Source organism: Oryctolagus cuniculus, chromosome 7 (assembly GCF_051225735.1).
Source record: "Oryctolagus cuniculus isolate XC-2025 breed Fujian yellow rabbit chromosome 7, ASM5122573v1, whole genome shotgun sequence".
NCBI classification, from domain to species: domain Eukaryota; kingdom Metazoa; phylum Chordata; class Mammalia; order Lagomorpha; family Leporidae; genus Oryctolagus; species Oryctolagus cuniculus.
Window position 1 is genome coordinate 144,464,449 of NC_142873.1, and position 23,433 is coordinate 144,487,881.

Sequence of the window (23,433 nt, forward strand, 5' to 3'; positions counted from 1 at the left end):
GGAGCGCAGGGGGCCCCGGCCGGTGGGCCCCGGAAGGCGCGCCGTAACTGCAAGGGAGTTCGTTTCGACATCCTTTATGTCTTAGGACGGACAACTCGCAGGATAAGACGCAGGTTTTGCTTTGCGGGCACAACATGAAGCTTGAGAAGGAAATGTGTTTCTGGAAGGGTCCCTGGGGCTTTGTGTCTGCATCCGGCTACTGTCCCCTCCTCACCCCCAGAGGAAAATGGGGGTGACACTGCTGCACGTCACCGGGACGAAGCCGAGCCCCGGTGGCGCCCAAGGTCACCAAAGAAAGAGCAAACTCAGGCCCAGCAGCGCGGCCCACAGGCACGAGAACGCGGGCGCGGGCGCAGCTCCCGCGGCGGCGTGCAGGCAGGCGCTGTAGGCCTCGAAGGCCACGTGGTTTATGGCACACACGTGTTCGGCGCGGCAGGCTTCGTCGCAGGGCCGATCGTCGTAGCTGACCGAGTTGTAGAGGTAGTAACGCTGCCGCACGCCCTGGTCACTGGCGATGCGGCCCAGTACGCTGTGCATGGAGCGGGCGCTGGCGTCGGGCACCCCGTAGGCCTCGGTCAGCCGGTACTCCAGCCCCCAGCGCGGCTGTCCCTGCTCGTTGGCCAGGCTCAGGTTCAGGAAGTAGGTCACCATGTCCTGGAGGGGGCGCGGTCGGTGAGCAGCTGTCCGCCCCACCCCCATTCTCTGTAGCCCCAGCTGTGACCTATAGGGTTTATTTAGCATATTCCACGACTGTCTCTGGCAATTCTATGAACCCCACTGCACAGATAAGGAAACAGGAGGCCAAAAGCAAGTTAATTCACTTGGCCAGGGTCTTAGGGGAGCTGAGTTGCAGAGGTGAGCTGGGACTGGGGTCGCTTGCTCCACTTCCGGTGCGTTTAGCGTTTAGTCCTTGGGCACATGGAAGATGCCCCATAAATATTCTCAGGGTGAATGGATACCATTCATGCGTCCTGCGTGGACTGCAGGAGGAGCAGGGTGGACCGTGAGGGCTGCCTGGATGACAGGGAGGTCCCCGCTGAGGCTCTCAGTAACTTGCCCACGCCCCTGTGCAGTGCAGACACCCCGGGAAGCAGGCGTGGGAGGCAGGCTCGGGAAGGGCAGCCCCCAGTCTAGCCTAGCCTAGCCTAGCGATGGCCTGGGGGCCAAGCCAGGGCCTGGAGAAAGGCGAGGCCCCGGCTGGTCACCGGCTCTTAGAGCGCCCCGTATGGCTTTGCTCCTTCGCCCCAATTCTAAGTTTAAAACGAATTGGAGGCCGGCACCTCGGCTCACTAGGCTAATCCTCCGCCTAGCGGCGCCAGCACACCGGGTTCTAGTCCCGGTCGGGGCGCCGGATTCTGTCCCGGTTGCCCCTCTTCCAGGCCAGCTCTCTGCTGTGGCCAGGGAGTGCAGTGGAGGATGGCCCAAGTGCTTGGGCCCTGCACCTGCATGGGAGACCAGGAGAAGCACCTGGCTCCTGCCATCGGATCAGCGTGGTGCACCGGCCACAGCGCGCTGGCTGCGGCGGCCATTGGAGGGTGAACCAACGGCAAAAGAAGACCTTTCTCTCTGTCTCTCTTTCTCACTGTCCACTCTGCCTGTCAAAAAATAAAAAAATTTTAAAAATTAAAAAAGAATTGGAAAGAAACTCGCTAATTGCTGTGTCTCCAATCGAGTGTCATGACAGGGGTCCCTGGGTTCTGGACAGATGCTAGAAAGCGCTCTTGGCCCATGGCTCTTAGCAACACTGGAGAAAGCTTTGACTCCCGTCAGAACAGCCAGGATTCCTTTTGGTAGATGCCACTGAGGGCAAAACATGCCAGAGAAAATCCAGGCGCAAGCCGGCATGGAGGCAGAAGAGCCTTGCACCACGACTCCACGGCTGCGGCAGCGCTGAGCCCAGTGGCTGAGAAACTGGTCAGACGCCCGCCTGCCCCCCCAGGGCCCGGGTTCCACACCCCGCTGCGGCTCCAGACGCCAGCTTCCTGCAGTGCAGACCCTGGGTGGCAGCAGTGATGGCCCAAGTGACTGGGTGCCTGCCGCCTCCCGGGGGAGATGTGGATTTAGTTCCTGGCTCGGGCTCCTGGCCCTGGCCCTGGCCCAGCCCTGGCTCATGCAGGCCTTTGAAGAGTACACGAGCAGGGGGAGCTGCCTCTGCCTCTCAATTTCACAGACAAAAGAGCAGTGGGGCGGAAAGGCGGTTCTATAGCTCAGCTCTGCCGCCTCCCAGTTGGGCAGCCTTGGGAGGGGGCCCGCACCTCCAGGGACCAATCCCCCCCACCCACCCATGGTGTAAAAGGCTGACATCAGCCACCTCCCAGAGTTGTGAAAATTAGATCCGTGCCATGCTGACATCTGGACCTGACACACAGGCCAGCAGGGCCGTGGGGTCTGAGGACAGGTGCTCCTTCAGGACTGGAAGCCGAAGGGTTTGTGGGTCCAACACTGCAAGCTGAACTTGTGGACCTGTTTCAGGTCGCTAGAGGTGGGGTGGGAGGAGCTGCCCGTGAGGAGCTAATGCTCCCATTTTATAGACGGAAGCAGTGAGGCACAGAGCGGTCAAAAAGCTTATGAGTGGTGGAGCCAGGACTCAGGCCCAGGTCTGGCTCCCCCCACCCCGAGAAGGCTGTGAGCCCCACAAGGTGGGGTTAGGGGTGGGGGCTTGGCCAAGAGACCGCTGCTCAGGTTCTCTGATTGGCCGGCCGGGCGGACAGGGCCCGTGCTCCCGTAAACAGCCGCAGCCGTCTTATCTGCGTTTACTCCCTAGAATCCAGGCGCTGGGGTAGCTCGGCCTGTCCTTGGCCTTGCGTGTCCTCTCTGCACCCCCCGCTGAAGTCTCCACACCCACCTCTTTCTGGAACTCGAGCTCCAGCTCACGTGTGTGTCAGCCTTCTCAGAGTTAACAGACCCACAGCCACACTTCTGATCCCCCCTCCAAAACCGGGTCAGCCCCCCGCCATCACCCCATCTCCACTGCTCAGGCCCGAAGCCGTGGAACCCTCCTCGAGCCCTGTCAATGTCCCCAGCGCCCATCCTGGCGCTCCGCCTGCAGAACACATCAGAATCGGAGCTTCTCACCATCCCCCACACCACCCAGTCCCAGGCCGCCCCAGCTCTCAGCCATGTTGGCAGTGGGCGACCGTGAGACATTGTAAGTCAGAATATCCCTGCTGCTGCCCCCAGATCCAGAGCCCCGGCCATGGCCGGGGTGTCCTGTCCAGTTCTCTAGTCCCTTCCGCTGCACCTGCCCCACACCTTGCCTTCCCCTGCTGCGCCAAGCATAGCGCACCTCGGGGCCTTGGACCTGCCGTCCCTGCCGCCTTCCCCAGGCAGCCCCCCAGTTCACACAGAACCCACTGTCCCTGTCTACCTGTGGAGCACAGCACAACCTCCCGTAGCCTTCCCCGCCCCGTCTCCCAGCCCTTAGCTCTTCTCCCTGAGCCACCCAGCTCAGCCCGACGTCTGAGCGTCTCCCTGTAGGAACGCCAGCTCCAGGAGAGTGGGCACTTTGTGTTGTTCACTCTGGATCTCCTGGCACATGGCAGGTACACTTTGTAGAAGGCAGGCAGGCAGGCCCTGTGTTACCTTGTCATTGCAACAGTCTCCAGCACACGCTACAAGGTAAGGGGTTGCCGGAGCCTGACTGGTGCGTGGGGAGAGGCGGGCAAGGGGCTGAAGTCAATGCAGGGAAAGCCTTGAATACCAGGCCAGGGAGACTGAACTGTACCGTGAGGGCACTAGGGAGCCATTGAAGGTCTTCGAGCAGGGAGAGAGGCAGGATAAAAGCAGTGCTTTAGAAAGATGAAGCCCATCTGTAGTGTGCAGCAGAGGGGCCGTACAGGGCAGGGCTGGAGGCAGGGAGACCAGCCAGGCGGCTGTGACAGTGACCCAGGGACAGGGAGAATTGACCTTACTTGATGGCCGGGTTCTGAACCGAACTTCATCTCCCGGAAGCTGAGCAGTCAGCCGGGGCAGGCAAAGCTGAGTCAGGAGTGGGAGTGATACAGGCAGCCCCTCCCCCCCGGACCCAGGCCGCTGACCTGCAGGCGCAGCGTGGCTCGGTCGTACTCAAACACCCGGATGCCGGGATTGTTGGCGCCGTTGACCACTCCAGGCAATGTGGTTTTCCACGGAGTGACTCCAGGTGCAAGGAACATGACGCTGATGGGGGTGCCTTCCAGGGGGGAGAGAGAGGAGCTGAGCAAGAGCTGCTGGCAGCCGCCCACCTCCCGCCCCGCGCCCCCGGCCCCGGCTTGCTTGTGCACCTGCGTCGTCATAGAACATCCGGAAGCTGTCGGTGTGGTGGTGCCCGAAGAACTGCCCAGCGATGACGTGGTGGTACTTCCGGACCAGCTCCAGGTACTGCTCGTTGAAGCTGGCCCGGAACCACGCCTTGTCCCGCGTCTTCTCAAAGAACCCCGGGGGCACGTGGCCAATGATGTACACCTGCGAGGAAGGGGTGTCCTCGAGTGGCTCAGAGCCACCTCCTCCAGTTTCTCCCAAAACCAGCCTCTGGGGGCCGGCGCTGTGGCGCAGCCGGTTAAGCTGCCACTTACAATGCCAGCATCGCACATGAGTGCCAGTTCAGTACCCACTGCTCCACTTCCCATGCAGCTCCCTGCTAAGGGCCGGGGGAAGCAGTGGAAGATGGCCCAAGTGCTTGGATCCCTGCACCCATGTGGGAGACCCGGATGGAGTTCTAGGTTCCTAGCTTCCGCCTGGCCTGCCTGGCCATTATAGCCATTTGGGGATGAACCAGCAGACGGAAGCTCGCACGCTCTCTCTCTCTCTCTCTCATTCTACCTTTCAAATAAACAAATCTTTGAAAAAGCAAAGCTGCCCCCTCTCCCCAGAGGCAGGCACACAGACACACGTATAGGTCCTCCCTGAAGTTCCTCTCCAGGACATGGAGGCGTCTCCATGGCCAGCAGTAAAGGTGCCGCACACCTGCCTTCCTGCACCTGTGTCTTTGTGCTGTGCCTGCCCCCTGGAGTGCCCTCCTCACTCTCACATCTGTAAGTCTGACCCTAATTCAGAACCTAGCACAGATGGCGCCGCTGCTGTGGTGTAGCACATTAAGCTGCTGCCCGTGATGCCTACATCCCATATGGGTGCAGGTTTGAGTCTCAGCTGCTCCACTTCCAATCCAGCTCCCTACTAATGTACCTGGGAATGCAATAGAAGATGGCCCAAGTCCTCGAACCCCTGGCTGTCATGTGGGAGACCCGGATGGAGTTCCAGGCTCCTGGGCCAGCCCCAGCTGTTGTAGCCATTTGTGGAGTGAACCAGCAGATGGAGGATATCTTTCTATATATACATAAGCTCTGCCTTTGAAATAAATAAATTTAGAAAACCCAAAAACCCAGCTCACTCATTGCCTCCATGAAGCCTTCCTAATCTTTCAAAGGTATTGTCCCGGTGGAGAGCCCGGGGATGCCCACATCCACCCTTGCGTGGCCAGGCTGCCTTTGCTACATGGTGACGTGCCTCTGTGGCCCTCAACTTCCGATCCCTGGGCGCGCGGCCACCATTGCAGGAGGTGGGATGGGGGCAGGGAGAAGAGCATGACCTTTGGGGTCAAACTGCGGCTTGGACCCCAGCTGGCTGCCACCTCGCTAGGCGTCAGCCATGGTGCCTCCCTGGCATTGGTTTTGAGACCGGAGTGAGGTCACCCATGGACAGCGCTGCACGAGGTGCTTGGTGCTGGCAGGGAGGGGGCGGGGTGCTGGGCAGGCAGGATGCAGGCGCGGGAGGTCTTGGGCCGTCTGCCCACAGGCTAGACGGACACGTCAAGGGCGGGCCGTGGGCTGCAGTGAGAAGGGCGCCGGATGTGCTGTCTGGGGACGAGGGCTCTGATGTCCGCTCCCTTGCTCACGGGGCGGCCTGGCTGGCACCATCTCAGCTCCTCGTGAGCCTCAGGGGCCTTGGCAGTGGGCCTGGGGTCCCAGCCCACAAGGTTGAGCGTGGAGGATGCCCCTCCCGGTGAGGCTGGGGGCAGATGCATTGCGCTATAGCATCGGGGTGGGGGACGGGCAGAGGACATTGAGGCGCCCTTACCATCTCCCCGGCTTGGGCTGCACTCATCAGCACCGCCTCCAGCCACTGGAACTGCTGGCCGGGGTCCGCCATGCCGGCCGTCTGCCGATTGTCGCTGTAGTAGAGGTTGGTGTTGAGAACCACCACCTGCCCAGCGCTGCCCGCTCGCGGCAGCTTCTCCGAGTAGAAGGCACCTAGGGTGTCACAGCCAGAGAGGATCTGAAGGGGGTGCTGACTCTGGCCGGGGTCAGCTCTGCCTGCTCCGCCTCACTCATAGAGGGTGAGCTAGGGGCATCTGGAGCCAGCATGCCTGGGTTCCTGTCCTGGCTCTGTCACTCGTTAGCTGTGCAACTTGGAAAAGTGACATAGCTCTGTGTGCCTCAGTCTCCTCATCTGTGCAGTGGGCACAACAGTGATGGGTGTTTGCCCATCTCTGCCCCAGGAGCTGGTCCGTGTGGACCCAATCCACAGGCTTGGGGTTGGGTTCCAGCAGCGGGGAGTCCCAGCAGCAGGAGACCGAGAAAAGGGAAGCCAGCCGAGTTGGGGGCCACCTTGGGCTAAACTGTGTCTCTGCCCCCCCACGGGGTGCTCTCAGGCACAGGGTGCTGCCCCCCAGAGAACTGCATCTGGAGACACTGTTGGGAGCGTTACTGCCATCTAGTGGGCAGAGGCCAGGCGTGCAGCTACACATCCTCCAAGGCATGCGACAGGCCCTGCCACCCTCCATGGTATGGGTAAGGGTCAAGTCTGGCCTAAATGGAAGCTTCCTACTCCTGCCTAGGTTACTGCCCAGAGGCTGGCCCCCGGGCGGGGCGGGGCCCGGCTCCCAGGACATGCTGGGGGGGCCTTGGAGTCTGCCTCTTCTGGCCAAGTGACTTGGCACCTTCCACGCCTAGGTCTCCATTGCTGTACAGTGGGGATAAAGTCAGTGTGCCTGTTCAGGCAGTCTGGGGAGGAAGTGAAGTGAGACCCTGGCCTCCAGCAAGTGCCTGGCTGAGTGGCCAGGGGTGCCGGTACCTTTTCGGAAGAGAGTGATGGACTGGTTGCTGAGCCAGGGGCTCCACAGCTCTGCCACCTGATTGTAGATCTCGTTGCTCCCGGCTGGAAACTGGTTTTTGGGGTGGAAGTCATGATTCCCCAAAGCAGCGTAGACTTTCGTATCTGGGAAGAAAAGGAGAAGTGGGACAACGCATGCGCTCGGGCGCCCTCGGGGGGACTGGTCCTGTTTGGCTGGCCGCTGGCTGCCATCAGTGCCGATGGGGAAGATGCAAAGATCAGCAGCAACCCGTGTTCCTTCGGATCTCACTGAACTTGGCTCAGCCCTGGGAGAAGAGCAGTGAGGTCTGTGGCCCCGCCCCTAAGGCCACTCCCAGCAGAACATTCCCTGGTGACAGCCTGGGATGTGAGACCGGGAAACCAGCAGGCCCGCATGGCTCGGAGCTTGATCAGCCACTGGAAACCGATTGGGCTCCATGCTCGTCAATCTCACAGCCGTGTCATTGCCGGGGAAGGGGGTCTGGTTCACTCCTTAGGAATTTTACTGACTGGAGCAGTCAACAGACAGTGTGGGGTGCTGGGAGCCCGGCCCCCAGCCCCGAGACCCCCTGTGCAGCGGGCTGACAGGTGTCCAGTACTTGGAGTGTGAGGGCTGTCACCATAGAGCAGGGAGCAGGGGTCAGGGGACAGGCCTCGCTGAGGAGCGGCCTGCGGATGCAGCCAGGAGGTGTGGGGCAGTCTCACTTCTTCCTCCTGAACAGCCCGTGCCCGCTTTGGTTTTCTGCTCTGTGCTGGCCGGCGGGAGGTGCCCAGAAAGTATGTGCAGGGTGGGCGTTGGGCACAGCGGCGGAAGTCAACACCTGGGACACCCACATCCTTCTATTCAAGGGCCTGGTTAGGGTCCCAGCTGCGCCGATTCCAACCCAGCTGCCTGCTAATGCGCACCCTGGGAGGCAGTGGCAATGGCTCAGTACTTGGGTCCCTCCACAGGACAGAGAGACCCAGACTGGGTTCCCAGCTCCTGGCATTAGCCTGGCCCAGCCCCACCTGTTATGGGCATGTGGGGAGTGAACCAGCTGATGGAAGATATCTCTCTCTCTCCCTCTCTCCCTCTCTCTCTGGGTCTCTCTGCCATACAAATAAAATGAAAATATTTTGTTTGATTAGCAAACAGTTCTTCTAAACAAAATCTCAAGTTCAAGTCTCTTCCTCCAGCAAGCTGCTGTACTTTTGCTTCCGTATCTGCAAAGTGTTTTCTGCTCTTCTCGTTCCTGGAAGAGAAGAGCTCCTTTCAGCTGCTCCAGTTTGTTCTCATTCTTTTTTTTTTTTTTTTTTTTTTTTTTTTGACAGGCAGAGTGGACAGTGAGAGAGAGAGACAGAGAGAAAGGTCTTCCTTTGCCGTTGGTTCACCCTCCAATGGCCGGCGCGGCCGGCGCGCTGCGCTGATCCAATGGCAGGAGCCAGGAGCCAGGTGCTTTTCCTGGTCTCATTCTAACCTCTCTAAAAATGTGGCCGGGAGAACGTGCTGTGTCCATCTGCAACCAGCGGCGCTGTTGTCCGAGCCACACACGAAATAACACTATAGCTCACATCCAAGGGCACCCTGGCTGTTGGAAGTTCCAGCCACGCCCACATGTGGCATCAGCAGCACCACCTAGAGCTTGCGTCTGGTTGTTAAACCATGGGCAGTGAAGCATCTTCTTCTTCTTCTTCTTCTTTTTTTTTTTTTGACAGGCAGAGTGGACAGTGAGAGAGAGACAAAGGTCTTCCTTTTGCCGTTGGTTCACCCTCCAATGGCCGCCACGGCCGGCACACCACACTTATCCGAAGGCAGGAGCCAGGAGCCAGGTGCTTCTCCTGGTCCCCCATGGGGTGCAGGGCCCAAGGACTTGGGCCATCCTCCACTGCACTCCCGGGCCACAGCAGAGAGCTGGCCTGGAAGAGGGGCAACCGGGACAGAATCCGGCGCCCCGACCGGGACTAGAACCTGGTGTGCTGGCGCCGCAAGCCGGAGGATTAGCCTAGTGAGCCGCGGCGCCAGCCCTGAAGCATCTTCTTACCCATTGGTTCACTTGTGTTCCAGAAGCCCCGTGCCCAAGGTCAGGGCCAGGTTTGGATCCCACTGGCTCTGCTTCTGATCTACTCGTGGGGACTCACAGGGCCTCTCGTTGGGGTGAGGGGGGCTGTCCCGGTGTGACCTGAAGTGGCCACCTCTAGAAGACGAGCAGGTGCCAGGGTGTTGGGCTGGGCTGGGGCGGGGCAGATACACCAGTCACATCCGGGCATCACGGACCTCGTTGAGGGCAGGTGGTGGTGGGAGTGGAGGAAAAGAGCCGAGTCCCAAGCAGGATCTTGCCACTGACTTGGAGCCCAAAGCTCACGTTCCTCGTTGGGAAACTTGAGATGGTAACAGCCCCTCTCTCTAGAATCCTCAACGGTAATGAGCTCCAGCCAGTGACAGCCTTAGAGCAGTGCCTCCATCCAGAGCTGCTGCTGCTATGGGTGGTGACCCTCAGTATCCCGTAGCTGGGCCCTAACACCTTTACATGCAGCAGTTCCACGATAAGCATTCAAATATGCGTATGCTCAAGGGCCATTAGACGGGCCCGGGAGCCCTCCTGTCCCTGCCGCACCCCGCAGGGCTGCTGCCTTGCTCACTCTCAGTCCCTGCCGGCCCCGCCAGGCTCTGGGGGCCTTGGAAGTACCGGGAGGCGGCACCTGAGCCTCATCTCTCAGAGGCCCTGGCAGCTGGGATGGTCGGAGGGCTGGGCGGGGGGGTGCCAACTCCAGGGCCAGTGAGGACACAGGGCTGCGTGTGAGTCCACGTGGGACTCACCCAGGGGTGATGGCCATGGCTGACTGCAGACAGCTGGAGGAAGGCCTGGGGCAGGTCAGGCAGTGAGACGTCAGACAGTCCCTTCAACAGGGCTCTGTGTGTGGCCACAGGCCTTGCACCCGCCCCTATAGAACCTGGCCGGCAGCTGGCTTTTGCTGCTGGTGGCTAAGGTCCAGATCCCGCTGCCCTTGTCACCCATGTGCCGGACACCGCCCCGGTTCGGTGGCAGAGTCTTACCTGGAAAGACCTGTCTGATGAGCGTGGTCAGCTGATCCACGATTCTTAGCACAGCCGCCTCACCCAGGCGCTCATCCGGCACGTGGGGCGTGTCGTCACTGCAAGACACCACAGAGCCGGTTGGGGTGGGCATGGGACGAACAGGGGACAGCCGTGCAGGGAGGAGCAGGCCTGTGGACTGGGTCTCAGATGTCCACTGGAGGGGACTGACCAGGCAGGACAGAGCTCAAGAGCAGGCTGTGCTATTTGCCTGCTGTGCATCCCTGGGCCGGTTATTAACCTCTCTGAGGTTCTGTTAGCTCATTTGTAGAGCAGGGACAGTAAGGCACCTACTCCGTGAGTGTTGAGAGGCATCAGTAGCGGAGATTACACATACAAAGCGCGGTGGTCGAAGCTGACACGTGTCATGGCTATTCAGCGAGGAAAGCCCTGGAGGTCCATCCCCTCTGCAAGTCCCCCAGGAACCCAGGGTGAGCAGCCAGCTCTGCATTCTCCTTTCCCCACGCGTACCAAGGAGTCTGGAGCTGGCTTCAGGGTGTGGCGTTCAGAACTCCAGGGCAGGCTCACGACCTGTCCCTGGGCCATTCTGTCGCCATTCAACTGACCCGAGTTCTTGGATTCACCTTAGCGATGCCCAGCGAGGTGAGGGAGCAAGGGAAGGGGCGTGTGGCAGGTGGGGTTTGGGGGTGGCTAGAAGTCCAGGCAGCCCAACTCGTGAGGCCCCTGCTGCCCAGACGCTCGTCCCGGGAAGTGAATACGGAACGAGACTCAGCGCTCCCTGGCTTCCCCTGTGCCGGCCACCTGCCATGTGTTGTAGCCATTTCAACCGGCGTGTTCCCTTTAATAATCCTACAACGTGGGCCCACTGGACAGATAAAGAAACCAAGGAACTGGAAGGTGGGGCATTGTGCCTGAGTGTATACAACCAGAAAGGGGTGGGGTGAGATCTGACGGAGTCTCTGCCCACATCTATTATGCCCCAGTGTCTGCAATACCTTACCAGCAGAGGGCGCTGTTTACCCAGAGGCCTCCTCAGGGACGGCCAAGTACCCCCAAGACGGGAACCAATTCCCATGTTCATTTTCTGGTTTGGAGGATGCAATTTTGTCTGATAGCAAACACATTCAGTTTTGATAGGTTATCCACTGGGTTGCAGCTGTCTCTGGCAAGTCAGACCTCCTTATAATTGAAGAATTACAAAGGGTCCGACCCCACCTTGTCCACTGCCACACACGTGAGCAAGGCCCTAGAGATTTCCAAGAAAAACTGCACCTGCAAAAGGACCATGAATTCCGCACAGCCTCTCCCAGAAGGACCATGCCTTGTGGAATGCTACAGGTTCTTCCAAGGCCCTTGTCCAGAAATCAGGGGCTCCCCTAGCAAGAGCCCTGGAGAGAGCATGTGCCCAAGGTCAAGGTCATGGACTAAGGCTCACTCTCATCTCCCATTGACTCCCGAGCCCAGGGAAGCCAGACCTGACCACGCCCCGCCTGAGACCCGGTCACATTTCTTCAGCGTCCAATTTTGCCCCTCCCCTTGCCAACTACGGGGTCCACCTGAGCGTCGTTTCTGGTCGCTCCCGTCACAATGAGAGACAGAGGCATCACAGGCCTCATCTGCCTTCCAGAAGCAATCATGGAGGCCGGCAGAAGGAGCACAAGTCAGAGTTCCTTCCAGCCTTCCTCCCAGCTCCCCTGGCGTCCCACTTCCTGCAGGAAGCCCTCCAGTCCTGCCAGATGGAGTCAGGGGTCCTGAGGAGCTCCCACTCCCACCAGGGACCCTCCCTCCTCACTGGAAAGTAACTGGTAACGTGCTCGTTTGCACCACCCACACACCGTGAGCCCCCCCATCTCAGCCCCCAGTGTCTACCCCAGGGCTGTGCGTGGAACAGGCCACGGCCAGAGCGAGGGGGTGAGGTGACGCCTGAGTGACGAGGGAAGGCGAAGGCAAAGGACTTGGATGGGGGCACTGAAAGGGACCACGCGGAAACCGTGGACTCTCTCCGGGGCATTTAGAGCACAGCAGAACTGGCCAGGACACATGGATCCCCCCGCGCCCCCCCCCCCCCCCGCTCCGGGAATCCCCCCCGGGGGTAGGGGCGGCTCCAGGCTCCACCCCCAGCCGGGAGCAGGAGTTCTCCAGGTGCCCAGAGATGCTGACACAGGGGGATGAGGGCAGTCTGGGGACTCAGCCAGGGCCCCCGGGCAAGTGGGGCTGGCGTGATGGTGAGAGGAGACGCAGGCCAAGGCACGGGCTGGCACGCGGCGCCCAGGGAGCTGCTGGCGGGGCTGCTCTCACCCGGTCCACAGGATGAAGTCAGGCTCCGGCGCGATGTCCCTCATGGCATAGATGGACGAGTTGATGAGGGCCCAGGGCGAATCGCAGAGGTAGTCTCCCCAGGGGCCCGCGTCGGGCACCTGCTGGGAGCCGGCTGATGGGCACACCTGGAGGGGGTCTTCTGAGACCTTGTAGTCGGGATCCAGGTGCAGGTCAGAGATGTGCCAGAACTGCCCTGTGGAGGCGGAGAGAGCCCCTCCGTGCCTGAGCCCCACTGGGGAGGATGTTGGGCGGACCATGGGCTGGGGGAGGGGTAGGCTTAGGGGCAAGGAAGGGTTCAGAGCGGGAGACCCCGGGGAGGCCTGCACAGAGCAGAGAACAGGCTCAGCTCCGTCCCTGGCCCGTGGCCTCTGGCAGGGCCCTGTCCATCACACGCCTTGTGTCCACAGCAGCAGCAGAAGGCATCAGCCGCGCTCACTGGAACACAGAGGCAGGCCAGGTGGGAGGTTAAACCAGGGCTCTGGAGCCATGAACGTGTGTGTGACCCCAGGCAGCTAAGTCACTTCTCTAGCCCATAGTTGGAGGCAGATCCTGTCACACCCAGGGGGATACATGCCCACCTCTGACCCTGGAGAAGGCCTCACACCAATGGGCTGGCAGATCCTGGGAAGTAACCCCAGGGAAACCCTGGGGAACACGTGCGAGCTGTCTCAGCGCTGTGCTGCAGAGGTGGCTTGCGTCTCTCATGTACGAGCACTTGGTAATAACCGTAGCCAGGGCTGGCGCTGTGGCGCAGCCAGCTAAGCCACCACCTGTGACGCCAGCATCCTGTATCAGAGCACTGGTTTGAGCCCTGGCTCCTCCACTTGCAATTCAGCTCCCTGCTAATGCGCCTGGGAAAGCAGCGGAAGATGACCCCTGACCTGGATGGAGTCCCTGGCTCCTGGCTTCCACCTGGTCCAGCCCCAGCTATTTTGGCCATTTGGGAATGAACCAGTGGACGGAAGACCTCTCTTTCTATTTCTCCATCTCTCTCTCTGTCACTCTGACTTTCAAATAAATAAAATCAATCTTTAAAAAAGTTGGCCGGTGCCACGGTTCACTAGGCTAATCCTCCGCCTGCAGCGCCGGCACACCGGGTTCTAGTCCCGGTCGGGGCACCGGATTCTGTCCCAGTTGCCCCTCTTCCAGTCCAGCTCTCTGCTGTGGCCAGGGAGTGCAGTGGAGGATGGCCCAGGTGCTTGGGCCCTGCACCCCATGGGAGACCAGGAGAAGCACCTGGCTCCTGGCTTCAGATCGGCACAGTGCACCGGCTGCAGCACACTGGCTGTAGCGGCAACTTGGGAAGTGAACCAATGGAAAAAGGAAGACCTTTCTCTCTCTCTCTCTCTCTCTCTCTCTCTCACTGTCTAACTCTGCCTGTTAAAAAAAAAAAAAAAAGTAACCGTGGCCTTGGGTAGCCACTCCAGCAGCTGGGAGTGGTCCTGGTCCTGTTGGCTGAAGCGCTGGCGCAAACCTGGACTCAGCTCCCAACCAGGGAGACGGAGACACTGGAAGCCTCCTGGTGTGGAGCAGGCAAAGGAATCCAGAGAAAGAGGTGAGAGGCAGTGGCCGCGTCACGAGCGCCGCACAGAGCCTGCACTGTGCCTGCACTGCGCAGCCGGTCCCAGTGGCCACTGGAAGGAGTGCTCCACAGGTGCGGCCCCGCCCTCCATCCTACACTTCTGGCTAAAATTAGGGTGAGGCCGGGGATTTCCTCACCGTCCACCATGGCTGTCGCTTCCTGCACCATTTCCTGCGTCACTCAGAGCCAACAGTCAACACTTCTCTCCCGCCAGAAGCTGAGTCTGGGCTGCTTCTATTGGTATGGCGTGTGGGGGAGCCAGGACCCCAGCTACACAACAGGACATGGAGTGCGGCTGCGGGACAGGTGCGCGGGTAGAGGCCAGCACCAACCCCAGCCCCACCCCCAGCCCCAGCCCCTCGCTCCCTGACTTCCTCCTGGACACTCTCAGCTTTTGTCCACTTCTCTTGGTCTAAACCTGGTCTCAGGGCCAGTGCTGTGGCATAGCGGGCTAAGCCTGTGCCTATGGCACTTGGATCCCATATGGACACTGGTTCAAGTCCAGGCTATGCCACTTCCCATCCAGCTCTCTGCTATGGCCTGGGAAAGCAGTGGAGGATGGCCCAAGTCCTTGGTCCCCTGCACCAGTGTGGGAGACCCAGAAGAAGCTCCTGGCTCCTGGCTTCTGATTGGCCCAGCTCTGGCCATTGTGGCCATTTAGGGAGTGAACCAACAGATGGAAGACTCTCTCTCTCTCTCTCTGTCTCTACCTCTCTATGTAACTCTTTCAAATAAATAAAATAATTTTTTTTCCTTTTCTTTTTTTGACAGGCAGAGTGGACACTGAGAGGGAGAGATAGAGAAAGGTCTTCCTTTGCCGTTGGTTCACCCCACAATGGCCGCTGCGGCCAGCTCACTGCAACTGGCGCACCACGCTGATCCGAAGCCAGGAGCCAGGTGCTTCTCCTGGTCTCCCATGTGGGTGCAGTGCCCAAGCACTTGGGCCATCCTCCACTGTACTCCCGGGCCACAGCAGAGAGCTGGCCTGGAAGAGGGGCAACCGGGACAGAATCCGGCGCCCCGACCGGGACTAGAACCCGGTGTGCCGGCGCCGCTAGGCGGAGGATTAACCTAGTGAGCCACGGTGCCAGCCAATCAAATAAATTTTTAAAAAAATGATGCCACCTGGGATACCCGCATCCCATAGCCAGGTGCCTGGTTCAAGTTGCAGGTCCCCTGCTTCTGACCCAGCTAATGTGCACCCTGGGAGACAGCAGATGATGGCTTCAACTACTTGGGTCGTGGCCACACAGGTGGGAGATCTGGATTGAGTTCTGGGTTCCTGGCTTGACTGTGGCCCAGCCCTGGCTGTTTGTGGGCATCTGGGGAATGAGCCAGTGGATAGAAGATCGAGCTCTCTCTCTCTCTCTGCCATTCGAATAATGTAAAGAGAAATCAATAAAATTTTTAAATAATTTATCTTCATTTTTTATTTTTAAAAAGATTTTTATCTTCATTTTAAAAAGATTTACTTATTTACTTGAGAAGCAGAGTTACAGACAGACAAGAGAGAGAGGTCTTCCACCCACTGGTTCATTCCCCAGATGACCGCAACAGCCAGGGCTGGGCCAAAGATCCGAAGCCCGGAGCCAGGAGCTTCCTCCGGGTCTCCCACACGGGTGCAGGGCCCAACCACTTGGGCCATCTTCCACTGCTCTCCCAGGCCATAGCAGAGAGCTGGATCGGAAGTGGAGCAGCCGGGACTCAAACCGGTGCTCGTATGGGATGCCAGTGCCACGGACAGATGTTTTACCTACTAAGCCACAGCACTGGCCCCAGTAAAAACTTTTTTTTTAATACCTGAACTGTCTCGCTGCCTTGCCTGTCATCCGTCCTTCTTGTCCACGCGCTGACGAGAGCACAGAGCCATCTTGTTCATCTCTGTGTCCTCAGCTCCTGCCCCCCTGCCCAGGATGTGGAGGGCTTGCAGACAGTCAGTGAAGGAAGGAGGACGCCTGTGGATGGGACCAGGAGGCTAGTAGCAGGTGCCCAGAGAGTGCCAGCTGGCCCTCTGCCTGGTATTTCATTTCACCCTTGCAGCCCTTCTGCGAGACGGGTTCTTACACCCATTTCACAGATGAAGAAACTGAGCCTCTAACCAGGCCTCCCTGACTCCAAAGCAGTAGCCCTATGGTGCTGTGCTTATGGCTTGGCCTGCCTGTTAAAATATGCATGTTTTATCCATAATAAAAAGCCCAGGCACTGCGGCAAAGGAATTAAGCTCCAGTCAGCATGTCATGGTACATGCCTGGGCCCCGGGACCCCAGAGAGGGAAGTGGGAGATCTGGCTTCTAATCCAGGCACTGCCGGCGATGGCAGGGGACTTGGGGCCAGCCGCTTGGCCTCGCTAAACATGAGCACGCTGGCGTCTGCCGCACCCCCCTGTGAGCCTCAGACGAAACCCTGAGTGAGAAAGGGCTTGTAGGGAAAAATCCGCTTATGCTACACGCGGTTCCTGCAATGACCTTGGGGCCAGGACTGAGGCCAGGAGGGACGGGGCACCTCCCCCTTACGGTGTGGATATTGCTCCCCCCCACCCCGATCTTATAACATCAACAGGCTCCATCATTCCTGCCGCGGAGTATTTTACACTCAGAAAGCGTTCATGCGTTCCACAAAGGCATACACTCAGCTTGACTCACGGTCGCCACTCACTGTTCAGTAAGGATGGAGCCCATAAGTAAACCCGGTGTCAAGTGCAGTGGGAATTCCATTCCAGCCCAGCCGCCTGCCGCCGTGAGGGCACCGGCAACGTGGCTCTGCCCATTCCTCACCATCCTCCTCTTGCCAGGAGCCGGATGAGACCGCGTGGACAACTGACCAAGCTCAAGCAAGCGGGAGGCCGTGTTCTGCAGGGCCTCCTCTCTGCTCAGGGGAGGGTGGGCGGAGGGTGGGAGTGGCTGCGTCCTGCCCCAGCCAGCCCCGGTGGCCCCTCTGCTGCTGTCTCCGCCCCAGTAGGTGCGGCGCAAGGCAGGGGCAGGCATGCAAAGCAGAACACAGCCATCTGTCTCCCCGCCGGCCAAATCTGGGTGGAGGGCTGCTGGGCACAGCGCCACCTTGCTTTCATGCTGAGCACTCAACCCCACTCACATCCCAGGGCAAGCAAAAGGGTCTCCTGGCCCTCCTCCCCATCACCTAACGGGCGTCACTGGGCCCCCTTGTGGGCGCGGACAGCAGACGCAGGGCCCATGGGCATGATTGAGTCCTGGGGAGTGCAGGAAGAACGAACGTTGCACCATCAAAGTCAGTGTTTTCAAAAGCAATATAAAAATTTTGTCAAAGTCATATATGACATGGGGGCTTTTACAGTGATTTGTGATGGGGGGGGGGTTCCCAAAAAATCATTCCTAGAACCCAAGAAAGTCTTATAGTCAGAAATAATAGACACCTGCATTTATTTAGCACCTACTGGATGCAGATGTTGTACCAAACATGACTAAATGAAACAGATTTACCATTGTACCCATTCTACAGGTGAGGAGACTGAGCACTAGAGTTCACGTCACAACAGAAGTGCTCACAGAGCACTCTCTACTCTGTTAGCAATGTGACCTGGTTATATATAACATAAAAAAATTAGCATGACTTTATTAATTATTTCTTTTGAAAGGATGTGCACAAAATTTGGATCAGGGAAATGTGATTTTGAATCCTGGCTCCTCCACACAGTGGCAACTTGAGGAAGAGTTTTCCTGAGCCCCGGTTTGTGTAGGATAAGGAGGGACAGGCGTTGCGGTGCGGCGGGTTTTGCTGCTGTGTGGGCCCCCCACATCCCACATCAGAGCACAGATCTTTGCTTCCGATCCAGCTCCCTGCTGGTGCGCCTGGGAAGCAGCAGATGGTGGCCCTGGCCACCCCCCTGGAAATGGAGTTTCAGATTCCTGGCTTCAGCCCAGCCCAGTCCTGGCTGTTGCAGCCATATGGGGAGTGAGCCAGAGAGATCTCTCTCCCTCTCCCATTCCCTGCACCACGATGCCCCTAGGCTCTGCTTCCTCAGATGAGGGTATTAAAGCAGGTTTCCCTGAGTGTAAGCTCAGAGTCAAAGCACAGCCAGGGAGGCCCAAGCCTGCAGCAGCCGGGACCGCCCGCTCCCCAAACCACAGCTCCGCTGCACTGCAGGGACAAGTGACCTCTGCCCCAGCCCATCCCGCTCCCTCCCTCGCCTTGGGCCGACCTTGCGGGGAATGTTTTGCTGCTCTGCTAACCCCTGCTGGAAGAACGTGTCTGTCTGCATCTGGAAGAATAGTGGGGGGTTGCCCGGCACAGGCGGCACCGCGTGGGAGGAGTAGGAGCCAGCCAGCTCCAGGCCGAGGAAGGAGGAGGGGACTCCTCAGAGTCTGACACAGGCAGGGGTGACAGCCCTGTGACCGGCAGTCTCCGAGACCTCGTGCACTCCAGGGAGAGACACAGACTGAAAAATCTTCAAAGAGCTGTGAGTTCTCTCGAAATTTACTTTCATTTTAAAAACTCAGGATGTGTACCTTCCAGCAAGCTTGGAGAAAAGAGAAAAAATAGTGCTGATGAAAGCCAGGCTCCCAAGAGGGCAGCAGGGCATGACCTTGTCCGGCTGCTCCCAGCTGTGGGATCCTCGCATGTGTTGGGGCCCCTCTGAGCCCCATCTTCCTCCTCTATAGCATAGGCCTGATAATAATAGGACCCGCTTCACAGGTGTTGTAGGCGGGCATACAGGATAAGGTTGATCAGGTGTGTGAACTGGAAGACCACGCCTTTGTGTGACTCTGTGTGACCGCTTGCCCTTACCTGGCCACACCTGTGTGCCCACCTGCCAATCAGGCTAATTACCCACTCCCCTTTGGAAGCGGATTAAAAGCCTGGGACCCGGTGGGCTTGGGCTCTTCTTTTGGCTTTTTGGCCTTTTGCCAGTGTGGGACCCTGCTGCCCCTGCGCCTCCAGGGCACCTGGCCTTTGGGCCACCTGCCCCATGCTTCCTGGCCTAGATCCTCCTCCACGTGGCTGGCTCCTGGCACTCGGTATGAATCCAGATTTCTCTCTCCTTTAGATAGGGCCCTCAGTCTCTTACGTATTTGCATTTCTCTCACTGAATAAAAGCTTAAAACGTATCATGCTGCCTCGTTCATTTATGCCAGTATTCAGAATTCTTCTCTGAATATTAGGCAGAACCCACACAGGCTTATTAATATTGGGAATTTATTAATAAGCACGTGCTGATATCGGATGACACCCCATATTCCAATATCACAGGCACTGGAAAAAGGAAATGAGTTTTTCCCCTTTCATTTCTCAAATGAGTTTTTAAAGGACAGCACATGTGAGCTGCTAAAGACCAAGTCTGACCCAGGATAAGTGCTGGACACACAAGGGTTGCCTTCGTGGCTGTCTTCCTTAACGCTTGGTTGGTTTGTTATTTCCTGGCAGAGTGTTAACAGAGTGTCGGCGGACAACCTGGGCTCCTGGCCAGACTGAGACACTTATTAGATGTGCAATCTTGTGAGAAGTTAGTTACTTCTCTGAAGTTCCAGGTTATTGTCTGAAAAATGGAGATGATGGTATTGCACAAGGCTGCCGTAGGGTATTGCGTAAAAACGATGTTTGCACAAATTTTAGCAGTGTCTGATACATCAGAAGTGCTTTCCAAATACTCCTTATTGCTCATTTTGCTGTGTTGGCTGAGAACTTGTGCTCCAGGTGGTTATACTGCCACTATTCAGCTATTCCATTCTTGGTGTTACCAATTTGTCATTAGTGTAAACAACACTGCAGTGAACATCTTTGGGCATTTGGGGAGAGGAGAGTTTCCCTTTAACCACTCAGACTGGGGTGAGAGAGCTCATTAGCATTTGGAGTTCCAAAAAAACAAATGCAAATATGATGTGGGTGGGGAGGAGGGCGGAAGACTAGCGATTATGCCCCACCCCCCAGTCAGATCGCGGAGTGCGCCCCAGGGGACCGGGGTGTCTGTCTCTGGACTGCCTTGCTGAGCAGTCTCCCAAGCAGGGTGCACTCGTGGGGAGCAGCGCACCCTCTCAGGGCTCTCCCCAGAGAAACCTTGCACCCAAGTCGAAGCGTGAGGCTCTGAGTCCTCCCCAAGCACTGCACGGCGGTCTCCCATCCGCCCAGTGCCCGTCCTCCTCCTCGCGGGCCTCGGACGATGCCCAGCCACGCAGGCAGAGCCCTTACTGAAGCTCCTTGCTCGGGGTCAGAGGCTGGGAAAGCGGACCGACCAGGGCAGCCGCCAGGGGCCCCAGCCTCCGGAACTGCTCCCCTCCACGTCTGCACGACCCCCACCCCAGCGGGGCAGCCCCCTCCCTTCCGGTTGCTCAAGCGCTGGCGTCACCCTCGATTCTCTCCCACCCACCATCTGTCGGCAGATCTGTCCAGAATCGGGGCTTCGCCCACCACGCCGGAGGCTGGCAGCCGCCTCCGCGGGGCGCCCGCGGCTTCCCCTTCATCGTTAAGACCTCTCATCCGGGTTTGCCCGGCCGGGGGCTGCCTTGAGGGCTAAGCCCAGGAAGGTTGCAGCGGAGCCGGGCGCCCCGCCTTCACCCCGGGGCGGTCTCTTCCCAGCACCACAGCCCAGGCAGATGCCACGGCCCCTCCGCCTAAGGTGCCCCGGGTCACTCCGGGTAAAAGCCCGAGTCCTTGAAATGATCTGCGAGGCGAGTCGTGCGCTGGCGCCAGCTCCACCCTGCTGTCCCTTCTGCCCTCTCCGCCGCAGCCGCACGGGCTGCTCCTCTTTCTGGAACGCTCTTCCTAGATAGTGACGTGCACGAGCTCGCGGGCGCGCGCTCGGACTCTGTCTCTGCTTCAGGGCCCACCTCAGGTGGAACAATTTACCTGGCTACCTCTAAGCACCCCTCTTCCCGGCACTCCCTCCTCCCGTCCCAGTCATATGCTAATCAGCCCTGGAACACTGAATGGTGCTAGTTTACGTGGCTTTCTGGGACTCTCTGCCCTCTCCCTGGCTCCGAGAACCACGCATGGCACAGAGGAGGGCTTCCATCAGTGTTTGCTGAATGCCGCCTCCTGCCTCCACCACCTGGCTAGCTCTCACACACCCGCCCTTTAGCTAAGTCAGCGTCCCTCCCCTGGCCAGCCGTCGCCCCACTTAAAGTCTTGGGGTTCTAACACAGCCTCCACCCTGCCTCCTAGCACCCTGCCTGGCTATTTTTAGTAGCATTTCCCACTTCCAGCTGTCAGGGCTTCCAAGTTCATTGTGTAGAAAACAAAGACATCCCAGGCATTCCTAGTGCCTTACCTGATTCAGCGCTGGTAACTGCCCAGTGGGCCAGGAAAATGAGCCAGGTGAGCAGCTCCATCCTCGGGGCTCACGCACCCACACACGCACAGGAGCCGCTGTCCACGCTGCAGGCTTCACAACTTGTCGTTCAAGTCCACGTGCGAGGCAGAGTTTCCCTTCCTGTTGCTGGCGTTCCCAAGGCGGGCAGGCTGCGCTTGCTTTCCCTCCTTTGCCCAGCAGGGCGTGAGCGGGGCCGGGCCCAGCGGGGCCTTTGGACTCCTACGGAGAAGCAGCACCTGTCCTGTCTTGTCAGGTGCTGGGAGTCAGAGTCCTCTTGAGAGAAGACTTCAAAGAGTCTGGGGAAAATGGAATTAGAAGATAAGATTATTTTGGTGCAAAAAACTTTTTGCATTGTATGCCTAAGAGAGGCCTTCATATGGAAAATGCAAGGGATAACTATGCGTGGATTTCACACACTTTTTGCAGCAGAGTTCCTTTTAATTCCATTTTCCCATGAGTTTTCTGAAGCACCCTCATATACTAAAGGATGTTTAGGCAAAATGGTTTGGTCTCTGCCGTTTGCTTTACAATAAACCGGTCAGGTTGGTGATGTTTCAGGACCAGCAGCGGCTGGAATCTCCTGGGAGCTCACCTGCAGGCGCTCACGGAGCCACGAGCCACTGTCTGTAGCTTTGCACTGCCCCGCCCAGCAGAGCTAACAAACCTGCAGAAATGGCCTGGCCTTGGCCACCCAGGGACTTCCCTGGTGGTTGGAGATGCTCAAACAGAGACTAAGCTGTTACCCACTCACTCCCTAAGCCTCAACCATTCATTCACAAGAGGAGGCATGCCCCAGGGAGGTGACAGGGACCAGGGCAGTGCCTGTCTCCAGAGAGGGAGTAAACCACCAGGCTCAGCTCAGCCAGGGGAACTGAAAGCCCACAGGGGGAATCTGACTCAGACTGAGGATGGGGCGAAGGCTTCTGGGAAGGAGACCCAGACTTAACCCCCTCTTAACACTTGATTATGGAAGTTGTCAATCAACCAAGAAGGCGCTGCTTTGGAGACAGGGCTCAAGGATCCCGCTGGTGCAGCCGTCTCCCTCGTCACTCTTCCTATATTTTGGTTGAAATTATTCTTTCAAGATAATATAACATGTGGCTTAAAAGGAAACCTCAGCACAAAAGGATTTCTCATTCTAAATTAAGAGGATACTTTATCATCAACAAATATTAACAAGAAAACTTCATTAAAAAAAAAAGAGGGGTGGGTGTTGTGGTACAGCAGGTGAAGGTGCTGTGGAGGACACCGGCATCCCACATGGGAGGACTTGGTTCAAGTCCCAGCTACTCCACTCCCCCCCATTCTGCTCCCTGCCCACGAACCTGGGAGACAGCAGATGATGGCCCCGAGTGCCTGGGTCCCTGCCATGCATGTGGCAGGCAGTTCTGGGCTGGCTTTGGCCCAGCCCAGAGCTGGCTGTTGTGGGCATTTCATATAAATAAATCTAAAAGGAAAAAGAACTGATCAAACAAGAAGTAACACAAAATGGAACCCATGGTGTAAGAAATCCACATGTAGCCACCACCAGCTTCAGTGACCGTGACCTCCTGACCCGGATTATTTCATCAGCTTAGGACACTGCTCCACAATGCCAGCCCCTCCCTCTTTCTTGTTAGTTGACACATAAAAATTGCACATGTATGGGATACAGTGTGATAAATCCTTCGCATGTTTATAATGTATGGTGATTAAGTCAAGATGGTCAGCATCTGCATCTCCTTAAACGGTCAACAATCCTTTGTGTTGGAAACTTTCAAACTCTGACTTGCAGCTCTTTATAAAACATATAATGAATTAGAAAATATATAGTTAATATATAAAATGCACATATAGAAATATGTAATTTCTCACACACCTGGCCTGTGAACACTGGAGCACACTCCTGTCTGACCGTATTTTGGGACCCAATACCTGACCCCCTCTGTCCTGTGTCCCCTCCTCTTCCCTACCTCTAGTGGCACTATTCTAGTCTCTAGTTCTATGAAGTCAACTCTTTTTAGAGATTTACTTATTTATTTGAGAGAGCTATAGAGAGAAGGGGAGGCAGAGAGAGAGGTCTTTCATCTACTGGTTCACTCCCCAAATGGCCACAACAGCTGGAACTGGGCCGATCTGAAGCCAGGAGCCAGGAGCTTCTTCTTGGTCTCC

The 23,433-nt window shown here is 57.8% G+C and overlaps 1 protein-coding gene across 2 annotated transcripts; it reads right to left on the minus strand.

Moving 5' to 3' along the window:
* Nucleotides 1–58: 58 nt before the first annotated feature.
* SMPDL3B (sphingomyelin phosphodiesterase acid like 3B) lies at nucleotides 59–21,467 on the minus strand. Of its 2 annotated transcripts, XM_070078994.2 has the most exons (8): nucleotides 21,241–21,467; nucleotides 12,401–12,614; nucleotides 10,103–10,200; nucleotides 7,051–7,194; nucleotides 6,055–6,227; nucleotides 4,263–4,443; nucleotides 4,038–4,171; nucleotides 59–654 (listed from the first exon to the last, which is right to left on the minus strand). In XM_070078994.2, exons 1-8 carry the CDS (start codon nucleotides 21,299–21,301, stop codon nucleotides 286–288), a joined length of 1,374 nt encoding a protein of 457 aa, XP_069935095.2. In that variant the 5' UTR covers nucleotides 21,302–21,467; the 3' UTR covers nucleotides 59–285. The 2 variants fall into 2 exon arrangements, with proteins under 2 accessions (XP_069935095.2, XP_089157335.1); XM_089301209.1 differs by lacking the exon at nucleotides 12,401–12,614 and having other exon boundaries at nucleotides 21,241–21,378.
* Nucleotides 21,468–23,433: the final 1,966 nt, after the last annotated feature.

Excerpts from the sequence above, each read along its gene's own strand:
- SMPDL3B (XM_070078994.2), bottom strand. The coding sequence starts at position 21,301 with ATGGAGCTGCTCACCTGGCTCATTTTCCTGGCCCACTGGGCAGTTACC. Across the intron at positions 10,201-12,400 it reads GACTTCATCCTGTGGACCGG|TGACGACACGCCCCACGTGC; the intron begins GTGAGAGCAGCC and ends GGTGTCTTGCAG. Across the intron at positions 4,444-6,054 it reads CAGCCCAAGCCGGGGAGATG|GTGTACATCATTGGCCACGT; the intron begins GTAAGGGCGCCT and ends CCTTCCTCGCAG.